The 15,922-nt window shown below is 49.6% G+C and overlaps 1 protein-coding gene across 1 annotated transcript in view; it reads left to right on the top strand.

Annotated features, from left to right (window-relative positions):
- The window catches only part of cfap299 (cilia and flagella associated protein 299), a 60,075-nt gene extending 44,833 nt beyond the window's left edge, over positions 1-15,242 (top strand). Inside the window, exons 4-6 of the mRNA XM_028996921.1 lie at positions 5,646-5,788; positions 12,862-12,991; positions 14,750-15,242. Coding sequence (XP_028852754.1) covers positions 5,646-5,788; positions 12,862-12,991; positions 14,750-14,848 — 372 coding nt within the window. The 3' untranslated portion in view covers positions 14,849-15,242. The remainder of the gene's footprint in view (positions 1-5,645; positions 5,789-12,861; positions 12,992-14,749) is intronic.
- Positions 15,243-15,922: the final 680 nt, after the last annotated feature.

The following is a 15,922-nucleotide window of genomic DNA, read 5'->3' on the forward strand; positions in this document are numbered from 1 at the left end:
TACTATGGACAGGTTTAAGAGACGTGAATGAAGTCTTGTCCTACACCAAAAGCGTTTCACTGGATCCATGAACGGGAAGCTGAGCCTGTGGTTTGTCGTAATATAAAAAACATAATTGCATTATGCTAAATATGATGATCTTGTTCTGTATGTACATGCTTAGCATAATGCTAATAATAAAAATTCCTGCTGCTTAGACATCAAAAGCCCCAAAAAACGACTGAAAGTGGCTCACTGTTATATAAATAATACAACTTTTTTTTTTTGTATCTGCCCATGGCATCATATATCTGTCATTTCATACAGAGCGTATCGCTTGCAGAACGGGACGCCGCTCCAACAAACTGACAAAGCCGAGCCGAGTGAAACCCATCGCCGCAAAAGCACACGGGACGGAAGGACGCGATGGCGCACGGTCGGCCTGCGGTAACGTACACCGCCAGCGCTCGCTTTAAGGTGGATCTGCCTCGGGTTCCGTCATTCGTCCGCGCCCGCCTTCCTTCCTCTTTACCGCAGCGGCCCGGAGATCTCACCCCCACACACACACACACACACACACACACACACACACAGTTACACACATCCGCCTGTCAGCCCGAAGGCCGAACGGCAGGTAAACGGCTCCGTATCGTTTACCGCCCTTAATGAACCTGTTGACTCCCGCGGGGAGCCACACACACGTGTATATGTGTGTGTGTGTGTATATATATACGTGAAGAAGAAAAGAAGGATGGCATTTTCTCATTCTCCGAGTCCCCTGTAATTTGGTTCATATGGGCCCAAGCCTCTTATTTTGTGGTTTGGGGCTTTTTCGGCGACCTCTCTCACTCTGAACCCGCCCACCGGCTGGCCAGCTCACTTCCCCTCCTGTCCACGGCCACAGTTGCCTCGGTCCATCTGCCCGGAACCTCGGGGCAGGACCGCAGCCTACTGCTGCTGCTGTGTGTGTATTGTTGTTGTTGCGGCACGGAAAGGAAGGGGCCGGTCGCAGGACACCTGTCCCGCATTTATTTATTTTTCGGCGCAAACACCCACGGACCCCGTGTTTGGACACGAAGGACGCTGAACACATGGGTAAACAAACGCCCCGCCCCCGTCCACCTTCCTCTCAAACATCTGTCACCCCCCTCCCCCCACCCCGTGATTTTTTGGGGGTTTTGTTATGAGCACATTCTTCTCTCTCTCTCTCTCGCACCCCCTTTTTTTTTTTTTTTTTTAATGGTTAACCAAAAGTCACGCCACCTGCTTTGAATCTAGCGTGTAGGGCCCACAGGTCGTTTTTTTTTCCCATACGGATTCTCTCTCCCTTCCTTTCTCCGCGAGTGTGTCGGGGTCTGTTTTCACGTGGCAGCTGATCGCACAATGCTAAGAAACGCTCCGGGTAAATACAGATTTAACGCCGCCACCGCAGCGCGGTGCAGCCAGTCTTTCGCTACGGTTGGCTTTTACGTTTCTGCTCCCGCTGCCAAGACATCTGTCTAGTGACACGCCCTGTAATTATGAGCGGATGGAGACAGCTTCTTTTTGATTATTTTCATGCATATTGCAAACACACACACACACACACACACACACACACGGACAAAAGGATAAAACCCGAGCAGTTGTGGACGGGGGGACGTGATGTAAGCAACATGAACAGAAACGGTTGGGTTCAGAATTTTACGGAAATGTTGGAGAGGAGGAGCTAACCACCCACCCGGTGGAATTATTTCTGACACCCATGAACTTTGATGGTGCTTTTATGAGCAGAGTTTAAAAAGGGGAGGGGACTGTAGGCATGATTGACAGCTCCCACACACCCGACCTACTTCCTCATCCTGGACCAGTTTAACCCCATCAGGGAATCGGTAAACGTTGGTGTGGTCATCCCCTGACCACGCCCAACACCAAACAAACATTAAATTAGTACTTTATTTCAAAAATGTCTTTTTTAAAGCCGGAGAAAAATGTATAATTATTCATATAAAATAATCTGTCATCTGAGCTACACTGGCATTACATTATTACGTGTTAGAGACAAAAATGTGTGTGCGTGGATATATTTTCAAATGCACAGTGGGCGGGGCCAACTTGTTATATATTACTTGCTTGGCCAATGGCAACGTGTTCAGTGCATGTTCGCGTTCAGATGCAAACTACTGCATCTGACAGTCGCAGACATCCGCAGTGCACCACATCGTATATAGCACCATGAAAATATCTATACTGATGCTGGCCTACAAAGCCAAACATGGAGTAGCCCCATCCTACCTCACAGCCCTTATTACACCTCGCACTGCACCTCGTATACTCCGAGCCTCCAGTACTGCTCGCCTGGTCCCCCCATCTCTGAAGGTAAAAGGAAGACGCTCATCTAGACTCTTCTCCGTCTCGGCCCCTCGGTGGTGGAATGAACTTCCCCTCGAGGTCAGAACAGCCCAGTCACTGAGCACCTTCACACGGCAGCTCAAGACCTTCCTCTTTAGAGAATATTTAGATGAACTTGTAACCTTCTTCTCGGCTGACTTTTGTATAGAAACTAGAACAGAGTGAATAAAAAATTTGTATTCATAGTCGGGGTCCTAGTGAACCAGAACTTATAACTTGAAAGCACGTTGTAAGTCGCTCTGGATGAGGGCGTCTAATGCTTTAAATGTAAATGTAATGTAAATGTATCTAAATGTCTTTGAGCAGAAGGTTCTGGACAAGAGAGTCGGTGGTGGACTTCACATTTTTCCACCCCACGAAGCAGCCTCAAGGCCTGACACACGTCCCTCGTAAATTGTGATTAAGGAAAATATTTCCCAGACCACCAAGAGTACATAGTCCCCGTTTCTGGAGAATCATATTCTACCTTTTTATTTTCCGAGAAGAGTCGAGCAGGCTGGAAATGTTGGTTGTGGTACCAGGACCAGGCCCTTATCAGGTGTAAACCGGGCCTCGGCCTCGGCAGAACAGAAGCAACAACACCGCCCGGGCCATCTGGTTCCCGCTGCCTGCATCACCGTGTGAAGTTCCATCCAAGACAAACAGAGACCTCCTCCCTGTAGCTCCCCTTGGAGGAACACCTAAAGGGCAGGAGTGAGGCCGGAGGGGGAGAGCGAGGCGGACCCCTGTTTTCCTCGCCCCGACAAATTTGCACAGTTGTTGGTGGTGGCCCGGAATTCCTCCCCGAATAGCGCCGGGCCCGCCAATAATAAACAGGGCCCCAGCTGACACCCCGAGACACCTGCACGCCTCTCCCCGACAGAGCGGGACTGTCCCCGGGGCACCGGCGAGAAGGTACCCGTCTCCTCACTGCGTGTATGAGAGGGCCGGTCTGTTCACTCGGTTATTAAACTCTAATCAATGTAATAATTGATTAGAACTCATAAGAAAAATATCACTGAGTATTATTAATTTATGAATACATTTTCTTAATTGGCGAAGGTTCTTTAACCTTCCCTTGTGAAGTGAAGTGATTGTCACATGTGATACACAGCAGCACAGCACATGGCGCACACAGTGAAATGTGTCCTCTGTATTTAACCCATCACCCTGAGTGAGCAGTGGGCAGCCATGACAGGCGCCCGGGGAGCAGTGTGTGGGGACGGTGCTTTGCTCAGTGGAACCGGCAACCTTCTGATTACGGGGCCGCTTCCTTAACCCCTAGGCCACCACTGTTTGGCGAGGTCTGGTTGATCTGATCTGGTAGAATATTTATGAATATGAAATATGATGTTTCTTGGAATTAGTGCTTGGAATGTGGCAAATAAAACCTAGGTGAACTGTGAATTGCCCACCCGACATAAATCTCTTTTCTTATCCAGAATTTTGGAGTCACGTGGAACGCAGCCCCAACAGAATACCTGCAGACCTTCGTGACCTTTGTGGCCCCGTCGGTGGCCTCCTTCCTTTTATGGGTTTGGGGTTTTGCGCTCCGGTTTCAGTGCCTCGTGGTCGCAGTGCAGCCCAAGATGGATTTTTCTTCGAATTAGACACTTCGGTCAGGTGCCTTCGGCATCTACACGACCTGAACACGTCGCTGTGCGCCTGGTATCCTGCAGGGACACCTGTGCTCCGAAGCGGCGCCCACGCTCCCCGCCACCCGCTCCAATCCTTTCTCCGTACTTTTTATTGCCCGCCACCCCAATTTACGAAAGCGGGCCCGGGACCCCGTCCAGCGTGGCGTGGCCGTGGGACGCTGTCCCTCTCTTTCTCCTGTGGTTCCCTTCCCCCCGTGTGGTGGTGATATGGGCCGGCGTAGCTCTAGTAGCGTCTGGTCCAGATGTCGGGAGAACACTGAGCTTGTCGGACGAGACGCCGCGGAAGTGTGACTCTTTCGCATGATCCGGGTAAACAGACGAGCCGAAACACGAGGCCCGCCCGAGTCCATCTTTCAACGCTGTCGTCCAGACAAAACACACGCGGGGGACCAGCGGCGCAGAGTGTTTATCTGCCCCCATCGTGTCAACACCAGACCCATCTCACCTTATCTCCGTCGCACGGGCTTCCCACAACACTCGCTCATTTCATGTTTCCGAACCCGAACTACGTCTCTGTCCACTCCAAAAAAAAGTGAAGGTCATTGTGATACACAGCAGCACAGCACACGGTGCACACAGTGAAATGTGTCCTCTGCATTTAACCCATCACCCTTGGTGAGCAGTGGGCGGCCATGACAGGCGCCCAGGGAGCAGTGTGTGGGGACGGTGCTTTTGCTCAGTGGCACCTCAGTGGCACCTTGGCGGATCGGGATTCAAACCGGCAACCTTCTGAATACGGGGCCGGTTTCTTAACCGCTAGGCCACCACCGCCCCTCTCAGGCAGTAAAGCAGTCGTTTTACGTAAATCTTTCCCCGTAAATGAATCCCGCTATCGGGCCCGTGTTCAGGGGTGCCTGGCCACGCACTTTTACCCTATTCAACCTATTTATGTTCACCTGCGTTTGCCTGTGTATAAATCTGGTCTTTTGGAGATCCTGACCTCAGTTGGTTTGTGTTAATAGAATACTGCGAGGGGTCGTTTATTTCGGCAATTTAATACGAAAAAAACTGAAACTTTCACGCATGCTGTACAGGGCCGTAAATCTTGCCCCGAACCCGACCCGGCATGTCGGCTTGGGTCGAGCTCAAAGCTTTCAAAATACCGTGCTGGTTGGGCGAGGCCAAATTCTGTCGGGCTCAGGCCAGTTGGGCCTAAACCTTTATGCGATATTCATGACGGGAAAGTTTTTACACTGTTAAAAAAAAAAAGTTGGGAGGACTTAGAAATGAAGTTCTCCACGCTACACACCCATGCCACAACCAGTGTAAAAACGTCCATGAACATCGCATATAGGTTAGGCCCGACTGGCCTTTTTACGTTGCATTTTGACGAGTTTTTGCTAATGAATATTAGTCATTTCAAGTTTTTACATTAAGTACCGTAATCTCTATTCGGTTCTGGGCTTTTTTTTGAACAAACTTGAAATAAAACGATTTTGACGTGCATCCCAGCAGAGCTTGTAGAAGAAACACGGACGGATGTTTTATTGTTCTTTGTGGCACGGTTCTTCGGGGCCCGCCAGTGTCTCGGAACGATTGATTTGCCTCCTTCTGTCGGCTTTCGCAGGATCGCACGTCGCTTGATTATTTACCCAGGGTTCCCTGCTTCCCCACCCCTCCTTCTTTTTCCCTTCGCAGACCATCATTTTCATAAGGGACCGAAATGCTGGTGGACAGGAAATATCTGGGTATATCGACTACTCCCACAGACTGAAATCCGAGGACTTTGAGCCATATTTCAGCGGAAAGAAGAAACTGCTGCCAAGACCAGCTGACTTAAGGTAAGCCCTCTTCCCCGACATGGACAATTTCATCGAATGCATTTCTACAGATTTTTATTCCATCCGGAACGCCGAGACCCCCAGTACCGCTTCAAACCACGCCCAAGTTTATTCTGTGTGATGTTTTTTTTTGAAGAAGCTTGTGTGTCATGGATATGTCGTTTATAGATGTAGTTAGTATGTATATGTAGATCTGACTGGGTCCAGCCCATGCAGTATATATATATATAAATAAGTGTACGAAATCTAAAGTGAAGTGATTGTCACATGTGATGCACAGCACACAGTGAAATTTGTCCTCTGCATTTAACCATCACCCTTGGTGAGCAGTTGGCAGCCATGACAGGCGCCCGGGGAGCAGTGTGTGTGGACGGTGCTTTTGCTCAGTGGCCCCTCAGTGGCACTTTGGTGGATCGGGATTCGAACCTGCAGCCTTCTGATTACGGGGCCGCTTCCTTAACTGCTGGGCCACCGCTGCCCCGCAAAAGGGGGAGTTCCAGAAATGAAAGGTGTTACGTGATTGAGAGCCGTCTGCAGACTCTCGACTGGAGACGAAGAGAAGATGAAAACTCAACTCAAAGGTGAAGCCGAATGCACATAGTAATCATGGAGTCTGGCAAGCCCTTCATCTTTGTGGTCTGACACTTCTCGCAGGCTGTAATTATAATTAGCGAAGTTGTGAGGATCACTGAGGTGACGACGAAGACGGAGAGAGCTTCTTCAACGCTGGAGAGCCGAGTATCTGCGGCTAAGATGTGCAAATCCGACTCTCGTCCGTCTTCGCGCTGGTATCTTTAATCTGTGGAAGCAGCAAGCAGAAGTACCTTCTATTTTGCAAGGTGCGATGATTATACCTGGCGCGGAGAAAAGGAATGTTAGGTGTCGCAGTGATTACAGGCCCTCGACACGCACTTCTGTCATTATGGAAATCTTTAAAAGCCGCCTTTCCAAATCCCTACCGCACGTTCCTATTTGCATAAGACACATGGATTTGTGAAGGACAGCGTGTCCCGTGGTCTCTATTGAAGCCTGGAGGTTATTAAGCTGCAAAAGCTGTACATCTGTAAAGGAAGAGATTTTTTGATTTGCAGGTAGAAGTTCCTCCAACTGACTGTCTTCATTGCTGAGAAACCCACAAGAGATCCTACTGTTTGAAATGTTGGGGCGAGGCAGTAGGCACAGGTCTAACTGAGTTTGGCTTGAACTTATCTCCACAAAGAAATGAAGGTAGCAAGATGTTTCCAAGAATCATGGACTTCTGCGGTATCGTCATGAGGTTCTGGAAGCTTCTGGAAAGCTTAAGTCTGTCTTTATTGTCCTACACATAGAGTACAGGCCAAACGTTAAGACACCTTTTCATTTAATGTGTTTTTTCTTTATTTTCATGACCATTTACGTTGGTAGATTATCACTGAAGGCATCAAAACTATGAATGAACACATGTGGAGTTATGTACTTAACAAAAAGTGGAGACCTGGCCTCCACAGTCACCGGACCTGAACCCAATCCAGATGGTTTGGGGTGAGCTGGACCAACAAGTTCTAAACACCTCTGGGAACTCCTTCAAGACTGTTGGAGAAGCATTTCAGGTGACGACCTCTTGAAGCTCATCGAGAGAATGCCAAGAGTGTTCAAAGCAGTAATCAGAGCAAAGAAACTAGAATATAAAACATGTTTTCACTTATTTCACCTTTTTTTGTTAAGTACAGAACTCCACATGTGTTCATTCATAGTTTTGAAGATAAAGAAAACGCATTGAATGTCCAAACTTTTGGCCTGTACTGTAGATGTCCATATTATGTCCAACTACAACTCTTGAAAAGTAAAAGGTTAATTCTGGAGATAAACCTGCTGAATGCAGGACAAATATGGATTCTACACAGAAAAAAAAAAAATTCTAGTTTTTTTTTCAATTGCTAATGAAGTTATGCTATTAAATATGAAATGTTTTCTTTAAAAAGAAAGAGTAGTAAGAGTAGTAAGTTTGTAAGTGAATGGTGCTCGGCCCACATAAGGCCATAGTTTGAGGAGCTTCAGGACAAAGGTCAGCCTGTAGCTCAGTGCAAAAGGTCGATTCGTACACGGCGCATGACTTTGGACATTTTCCCGCCCCTGGCTGCATCCCCCTGGGGGCGCTTTGGCACGGGCGAGAATGAGAAGCGGCTCCGCTCACCCCTCCGACCGCGCTCAGCTATTTCACAAGTTGTCGTGCCGAACTGTGGACTCGACTGCGGTGGGCACTCCGTCATTGTGAGACAAAGTGAGAAGTTCCTGCCCCCTCGTGAACTTCAGGAAACCTCTCCGCACACACCTTCCACCAAGACCCGAAGGCTCCCGCGGGCCTTCCCAGAATGCCGCGCGGCGGCCGTGCAACAACATGGCTGTACGTCCTCGCCGGCTGTTTACGTGTAAACACAGATGGGAGTCGCTGCTGCCTGGAGCGGCGAATTTAGCATGAAAACCGCAAACGTTCCGGTGTGAAAGTAGACATGGGCCGTGCTGCAGGAGCATGAGCTCCAGGTGTAGCGTTGCCAAGGCGGATGTGTGTGTGTGTGTGTGTGTGTGTGTGATGTTTGCGTGTGTCTGAGATGTCCCGTGTGCTGTTCTATCTAGAGTAAACATTCGAAGTCGTGCTCATACGAGCCGTGTGATGGAATGTGAGACAGTGTCCCTCTCTGCCCCCTCGCACGTGGTGGGTTTTATCTGCGGCCTGCATCTCGCTCACATTCACACACACACTCGTTTTCCCTTTCGCGGGGCGTTCGGATAACGTACGACTTTACCTCAGACTCTACTCACCAGCACAAGACTAACCAAAAAAACAAAGAAGAACGAGCTGAAGCTTCCACTGGGAAGAGCTGAATGGAAATATATGGCATTTATCTGACGCCCTTATCCAGAGCGACTTACAATCAGTAGTTACAGGGACAGTCCCCCCCTGGACACACTCAGTGTTAAGTGTCTTGATCAGGGACATGATGGTAGTAAGTGGGATTTGAACTTGGGTCTTCTGGTTCGTAGGGGAGGTTGTTACCTACTGGGCTACCACCAATATCGTTTATCATTAAACAGACAAACTAACTAACTAACTAACTTCCTCTTTCTTCATCTGACCTGGTCGGGCTCAAGCCTAAACCAGCTGTCCTTGGTCTGGACTTCCTGACGCGATCCTCCCCATTAACCCGGGCTTGGGACCTCCAGTGGCCGGGTCGGCTAACTAGACTGAACTGGAGCCACTGAAAACTGGGGGAAAAATGGCCGATAAGCCGCGGCCTCTGGCAGGAAGAGGAAAATGGAAAATGTTGCTGGTTGTCAGACATGAACTTCTCAAAATGCAAGAAAGAGAGACCCCGACACGTCAAAGCTAGACAGAGCAAAATGGAAAAGATCAATTACGATTAGATAGAAGCGAGTGAAACGAGGCGAGTCGGGAGGAATATGAACGAAACCATTTGACCGCGGTGACGAATGAATGATTTGACGGCCCGTTAAATCACCGGCTCTTCATTAACAGCCACGGACAAGCTGCCGAAAAAATGGCCGGGCGATGGAGAGTAGCGGGAGTTTAATGGGGTCGCCATGGCGAAGAGGAACACAAACCTGCCCTGTGTGAACGCGAGCGGTCAGAACAAGACGCGGAGACACCACGGAGGGAGGGCGGTCATTGTTTCCACCGAAGGTCCAGGTTTTCCGCCGGGAGAGTGTCGGGGCGTGGTGCCCTCCAGCTGCATGGAGCTCGTAAGCAGCCCCCGCTGTTGCCGGGGCGACGCGGCGCATCGGGGGACAATAGATGGCACCTTTCAGACTCGCACCGGGACCGGGAAACGGCCGGCACAGTACATCCCGGTGCATTGTGGGCAGGGGAGGGTTCTGAGAGGCCTGGAACGCTGCTCTGCCCATCGTTTCATGTTTCCTGTTAAAATATCACATCTGTCTCGGTCCCTTCAGGGAAAAATCGAGCGGTTCACCATCGCATAAAAGTGGTCAGCCCGAAAAATGTTAATTGCCGTGTGGCCGTTCGGTATAAATAAATGCCCAAAAAAAAAAGCTTGTCAGACCAAATTCTAGAAACACGGGACATGTTCTTGTGTGTCTTGCATCTGCAACCGGAAATCACACAGATGGGGGACGATATTTTCGGGGTGTATATTGTTTCAGGGGCGTATTTCTAATGTCGCTCCAAGACAAGCGCGAGAGGACAACCGTCCTGTTCCACCACCCTGAGGGCAGATCTGGTCCCGGGGCCTTCAGCATCCACCCCGCCGTCGCCGTTCGCCATGTTTACCGTGTTTACCTTTAAAGAAAGGCCTCGCTGTCCACACCGCATTGGACATGGACAGCAGATTAGACCTTCTTCCCTTCTGTAGGACCTTTCGAGCCGGAGGAACTGTCTCATTGGCAGCAGTTCCCTCGTTTGCCAAGGCCACGCCACAGGATCTTGGAACGGTTGTAGGTCTGGGAATGCCGGGTTTGAGGGAGTGATTTTGCTCCTACTTCATGGTAGGAACTAGATACTGAAGATACTGAATCTACTGAATGAAGTAATCAACTGTTGTCACCGCCGTAACGCGGTTGCCCAGCTATTTTACCCCGAATATCACGTGTACGGTTATATTCCTTTAAAACATTGACATTTACGGCATTTACCCGACGCCCTTATCCAGAGCGACTTACAATCAGTAGTTACAGGGACAGTCCCCCCCCTGGAGCAACTCAGGGTTAAGTGTGTCTTAACCCTGAGTCAGGGACACAATGGTAGTAAGTAGGATTCGAACCCGGGTCTTCTGGTTCGTAGGCGAGTGTGTTACTCACTAGGCTACTACCACCCTAAAAGCTTATTTATGATGTATAGAAATGCAATACGATAAAAACCGAACGTGCAAAAAAGAACAATGACGCGACTGTCACATTGGTCAGCACTTTTATCCGGATAAAAATATGCAAATGGTGGAATCTCTGCGCCCCCCTGCGAGAAATCACCAGTCGTGGACGTGCACGTTGACGCCCGAAGCGCCACGCCCGGCCCCCCCAGTTCCTGCTGGTTCCCTCGTTCTCGGGAAGACCCCCCAGGGGGGCGGCTGCTTTTTTTCAGCCGGCTGAGGTGTTTGGCAGGGCGTGGCCCGGCGTGATTTACACGCGCCGAGAGCGAATAACACAGGTTGGAAGCGCTTTCGAGGGATTTGCCACATTTGGACCAGGGAACAGTACTGCACTGCAGAGGCTTCTGGGAAAGATTTCGTGCCATCTGTATGCCTCGGCCAGAAAAAAAGGGTTATTTATGGGCGCGGTCACCTGAGATGGCTACCAGCGGACGACAGGCTGACGAGAGCTACATATCAGGCCTTCACATTTACGGACGCTACCGAGAGCGGCGGTGAGACAATTCCCAGGCCAGTCTGAGACGCCGAGCCGTGCCGTGCCGGGCCTGGTTCGCGCTTTTATTTCATGGCACGGTTTGAGCGCACGCGCCGCTTTTTACTTTATTTGCGGAGTCCAGGCCAGGAAGATTCGGGAAGCTGAGACCCCCGTCGCCTCAACGTGTGACTTTTGGAGTGCCGTGACCGGGAGGCAGCTGCTTCCTAGGCCTCGCTCAGGGACAGCAGACCCGGGTCATCGGTGTGGGAGCGGAGCATTGCGACAACCCAACAGTCTACAGCTGGCAAAGCTTTCAAAGAATATTTTTTATTTCTTTTTTTATTCAGATATTTTGATATTATAACACCTTCATGCTTCATTTCTTCCTTTATTCGTCCATGTGGCAACTGATCGTGTGAAAATTTTAATCCCAATCCAAATCTAATATGTCTCACAAGATAAATCATTCAGATGCACTAAAAACGTGAGGTTCGGTCTTTAAATGACTTCAAATGAATCACATGGATTCAACTTAATAATCTAACGTTTTCCACAAAACGCATCACGGTTATATGAAAATGATTTGATCATGTCGGAATAATGTGTTTAATTTGCCTATGAACCAGAACCAGAAGGCCCAGGTTCAAACCCCACTTACTACCATCGTGTCCCTGAGCAGGACACTTAACCCTGAGAGTCTCCAGGGGGGGACGGTCCTGGCGTCTGGTCAATGCTGTAAATGTAAATGCCAAATCACGTTTTACCAACTGAATAAAATCAACAACAAAAAAGCTGAATTAACTGTATGGTTTGAAATAATGCAAAAGGAATTAGAACAGCCTAGAACATCAAATGAATCATGTGGAACTGAAGTTTTTTGTAGTTCGATAAGTAATTATAAGGCAAGATACGTAATTTATTTATTGTTCTATAGAACAGCGAGTCGTTTGGCTGGTTTTTGGCACGTCCAGTCTCTCGGCAGCTATTGATTATCTGCTGCCTCTGTTTGACCGAGGGCCCAGTCCTCCAGTCGGAACGCGAAGTCGGTATGTGCTCGCCGCCGAGCTTGCGGGCGAGATGCTTCGGTCGATGCGCGTTGTCGGTGCATTCCTCCAGCCGGCAGAGCGGAGTGAGAAAGGAAAGGAGGATCCGAGCTGTTGCCGTTTACTAATCTGCCATTTACGTTGGAATGTGCGCCTTTAAATAAATCAAATTCCTCGGCGTCCGCAGATCTTCTCCAATGCCTGACGCTCCTCAGCTCCAACGGCCCCAGGGATTTAATTACTTTAATTATTTATTTCATTTCATTATTTATCGCCGTCCGTGGGTTTTTCCGGAATCGTCCGTCATGTCTTGCATTTACACACTCACGTTTACATTTACACTGATGTTTATGGCATTTGGCTGACGCCCCTCATCCAGAGCGACTTACAACGTGCTTCTATGTCACCATGGATGAAGCGATCAATTCTGGTTCACTAGGACCCCCAACTATGAATACAATCTTTTTATTCACTCTGTTCTAGTTTCTATACAGAAGTCAGACAAGAAGAAGGTTACAAGTTCATCTAAATATTCTCTAAAGAGGAAGGTGTTGAGCTGCCGTGTGAAGGTGCTCAGTGACTGAGCTGTTCTGACCTCGAGGGGAAGTTCATTCCACCACCGAGGGTGTGGAAGTTCATGATCCCCCACTCACGTTGTTCTCCTCCTTCTCACAGCTTCTACAACTGGGAGACGAACGTGAAGGCCTGCAGAAACAGCCCCAACTACAAGGTGCTGGTGGACAACCCGGCCGGGCTGCTCTTCGAAAACCAGCATGACCACAAAGTCCTGAATGTGGATCCCGAGGTGGGCTGACAAGATTTATTTGTGTGTGTGTGTGTGTGTGTGTGAGCGTCTCACCTGTTGGCCTCACGCGGGGAGCTGCTCCGCTTTAACCGGCCGGGTGTTAATGAGGCGCGTAAAAACCCACACGGCCGTCGTTAAACCCCGTCCGCCCAGGACTGCTGCGAGGCGGGAACGGGCCGGGCGAATGGGATCGCCTTCTTTAACACCCCCCTGGTGTTCCTCGGCCCGTTCGGGGGGTTCAAGACCTGGCCAGGAAATGCATACCTCCGAATGGTTGCTCTCCTCTGACCTTCACGGTCTTCTGCAGCTTGTGGTGTGGCATGGTGGGAGGTGCAGATTGTAGGTGAGTTACGGCTAAGCCTGAGTTCTGAGGTTGCCGATGGGAGGACGATCTGAGAAGAAAAGACAAAAATCTCGATATAAATAGCAAAATAGCATCTGGCTGAATGCCTGACAAGCTACAGCCAATGAGAGCGCAGGACACAAACAGAGGCGGGGACCTCCACCCAACCATATTTTTCAGAAATGATTGTACAAACGTACAAACTAGCGCTGTGCATGGGGCTTGTTTGCTAGCGTGAGGTCAGGCGTCCTCGTGATGTACATAAATAGCGTAAAAAGGAGAAAGAACCCGGGCCAGTGGTGGAAGCGGTCCCGTAATCGTAGGGTTGTGGGCTCCAGTCCCGAACCGCCAAGGTGCCACTGAGGTCCCCTTGATGAAGGTACCGTCCCCACACGCTGCTCCCCGAGCGCCTGTCATGGCCGCCCACTGCTCACCAAGCGTGACGGTTAAATGACGGGACAAATCAAATTCACCCATACTTCGGGACGTCCCAGACAACCCTGAGCAGAGGACACAATGACAATCACTTCACTTTTCAATCGCTTGGCAGTCCTCTGTCTTGAAGAAGTGAAACCTGGACGTTGCCATATAATTATTTCTGAAAACGATATTCAACGTTTTTTATAACAACGATTACCTCATTTTTCCTCACTCCTTTTGATTATTAGTGTATGAGCCCATTTCACGTCACTCTCTGTTTTGGAGGTCCAACCCTTCGACCCCAGTCCCTGGTCAGAAAGTGGCATGACCCGGTAACATCAGGCGCCCTGTTGGTGACGGAGTGGCTGCTGTGTTCGCGGGATGCGGACACACGCCGTCCCCTGGTGGACTCAGGCCTCGCTCCCTCATCGGAGAAGCGTTCCTGGGTGTGGCCTGGCGCAGCCGTGACAGTTTCACAGTTTCTCAGAGGCTCCCTTCAAAAAGCACTACAACAACATTCACATTTACGCCATTTACCAGACGCCCTTATCCAGAGCGTTACAGGGACAGTCCCCCCCTGGGGACACTCAGGGTTAAGTGTCTTGCTCAGGGACACGATGGTAGTAAGTGGGATTTGAACCTGGGTCTTCTGGTCTTCTAGGCTACTACCCCCCTATGAGGACGTATTTCCTCCGCCCAGGGACTTAAATAAAGTATAAAGTGTCTACTTGCTGGTTATCTGTATGTTGGTGAGGAGGAACTAGCTCCCCACCCAGGGTCATCATTCAGTTTTCTTCTCCGTCCATTTTCCTCCATTGGAAGTGTCCGCTTGTCAGCCATTAACATATTGAAATTTACGACGCTGGGAAATCAAAATCTGCGGTTGGTTCTTCATTACAGCCGCTTTATTAAAGCGGAAATTCATCTTTAACGGCAAAACAAGGCTCCACTGTGAGAAGGACGGTAAATCTTCCCTCTTCTTGTCCCCCCCTCAGGCCCCATCTGGTCCCAACTCCTGGAGGACCGCGCTCAAGTCGGAGCTCTACCTTCAAGTCGTCGTCTTCGACCACTACGTCCGGAGGCTTTTGAATTAAAGCGGCGACTGGAAACCGCAGCTACGGATTTGAGGAATAAAGTCGTAATGTTATGGGATGGAACCAGCGGTAGACGTCTGCGTCTTTGCGCATTTTCCGTATTTCTGCATTTCTTGTTATCTTTGTCAATTTAACAATCAAATCAAAAGGACGCAATCAAAAGGACACACACACACACACAATGGGTGTGGTTCCTCCTTCAGGAAGTGAGTTTCTTGCATGGTCGCTTCAGTGAATATGATGATGATGATGATGATATGGTGACATTTCCTTATCTGTACATCACAAAATCATCAGTGTCTGTCATGCTGGCCAAACATATTCGATCTTAATATGTCCCTGTAATGTCTCTGTAACGTTACGACTGTTCTTGCAACGTCATTACAACTAATTCACCACGTTCACACTGTCATGAGTGCTTTTTTCCCATCGCCACAGGAAGCAGATTTAGCGGAGAGACCCCCCCCCCCCCCCCCCCCCCCCCCCCCCCCCCTTCTTAAGATGAGTTCATTGTAAGAAATGGTTCCAGCCCCGCGACTGGACACTGGTCCATTTCCACTGCTACAGAAATGCCTTATTGGATTCTTTTTTAACGGGCGCAGCGGTCGCCATTAAAGGCTGCATGAGAGGAGGTTCCTGGGGGAGGGCGGCCTTCTGGAAGACAAATGAAAGACATTAAGAGTGTTATGGAGATGATGGGGTCCCCTTTATGTCCACCTTGGGACACGTCTCGCACTGGAAAAATCGTGCAGAGGGGGAGAGTTCGGTGGGCGGGGGGTGGTCTTCACATTTGGACCACATGTCAGGCGGCCAGCACTTCAAAGTCCTGAGCCATTTATACACCAGTCGCTCAGTCACAGGGCCAGAACTGTCGGAATGAGCAGATACGTCTTCAGATCGATCTCAGTGGTGCCCATTTCCTGCTTCCTGGTGCAGCTTCCACGTCCATTTCCAAAGAAAACCTCCGAGCGTTGATTTATTACCCCGATATTAAGAATTACCTACACAAGGCCGAGAGCGAAGAAATGGGTTCCGCTGGCTGACAGTGGGACGGGGGACGGCATCAGGGTTCGC

The sequence above is a fragment of the Denticeps clupeoides genome, chromosome 11 (genome assembly GCF_900700375.1).
Source record: "Denticeps clupeoides chromosome 11, fDenClu1.1, whole genome shotgun sequence".
Lineage (NCBI taxonomy): Eukaryota > Metazoa > Chordata > Actinopteri > Clupeiformes > Denticipitidae > Denticeps > Denticeps clupeoides.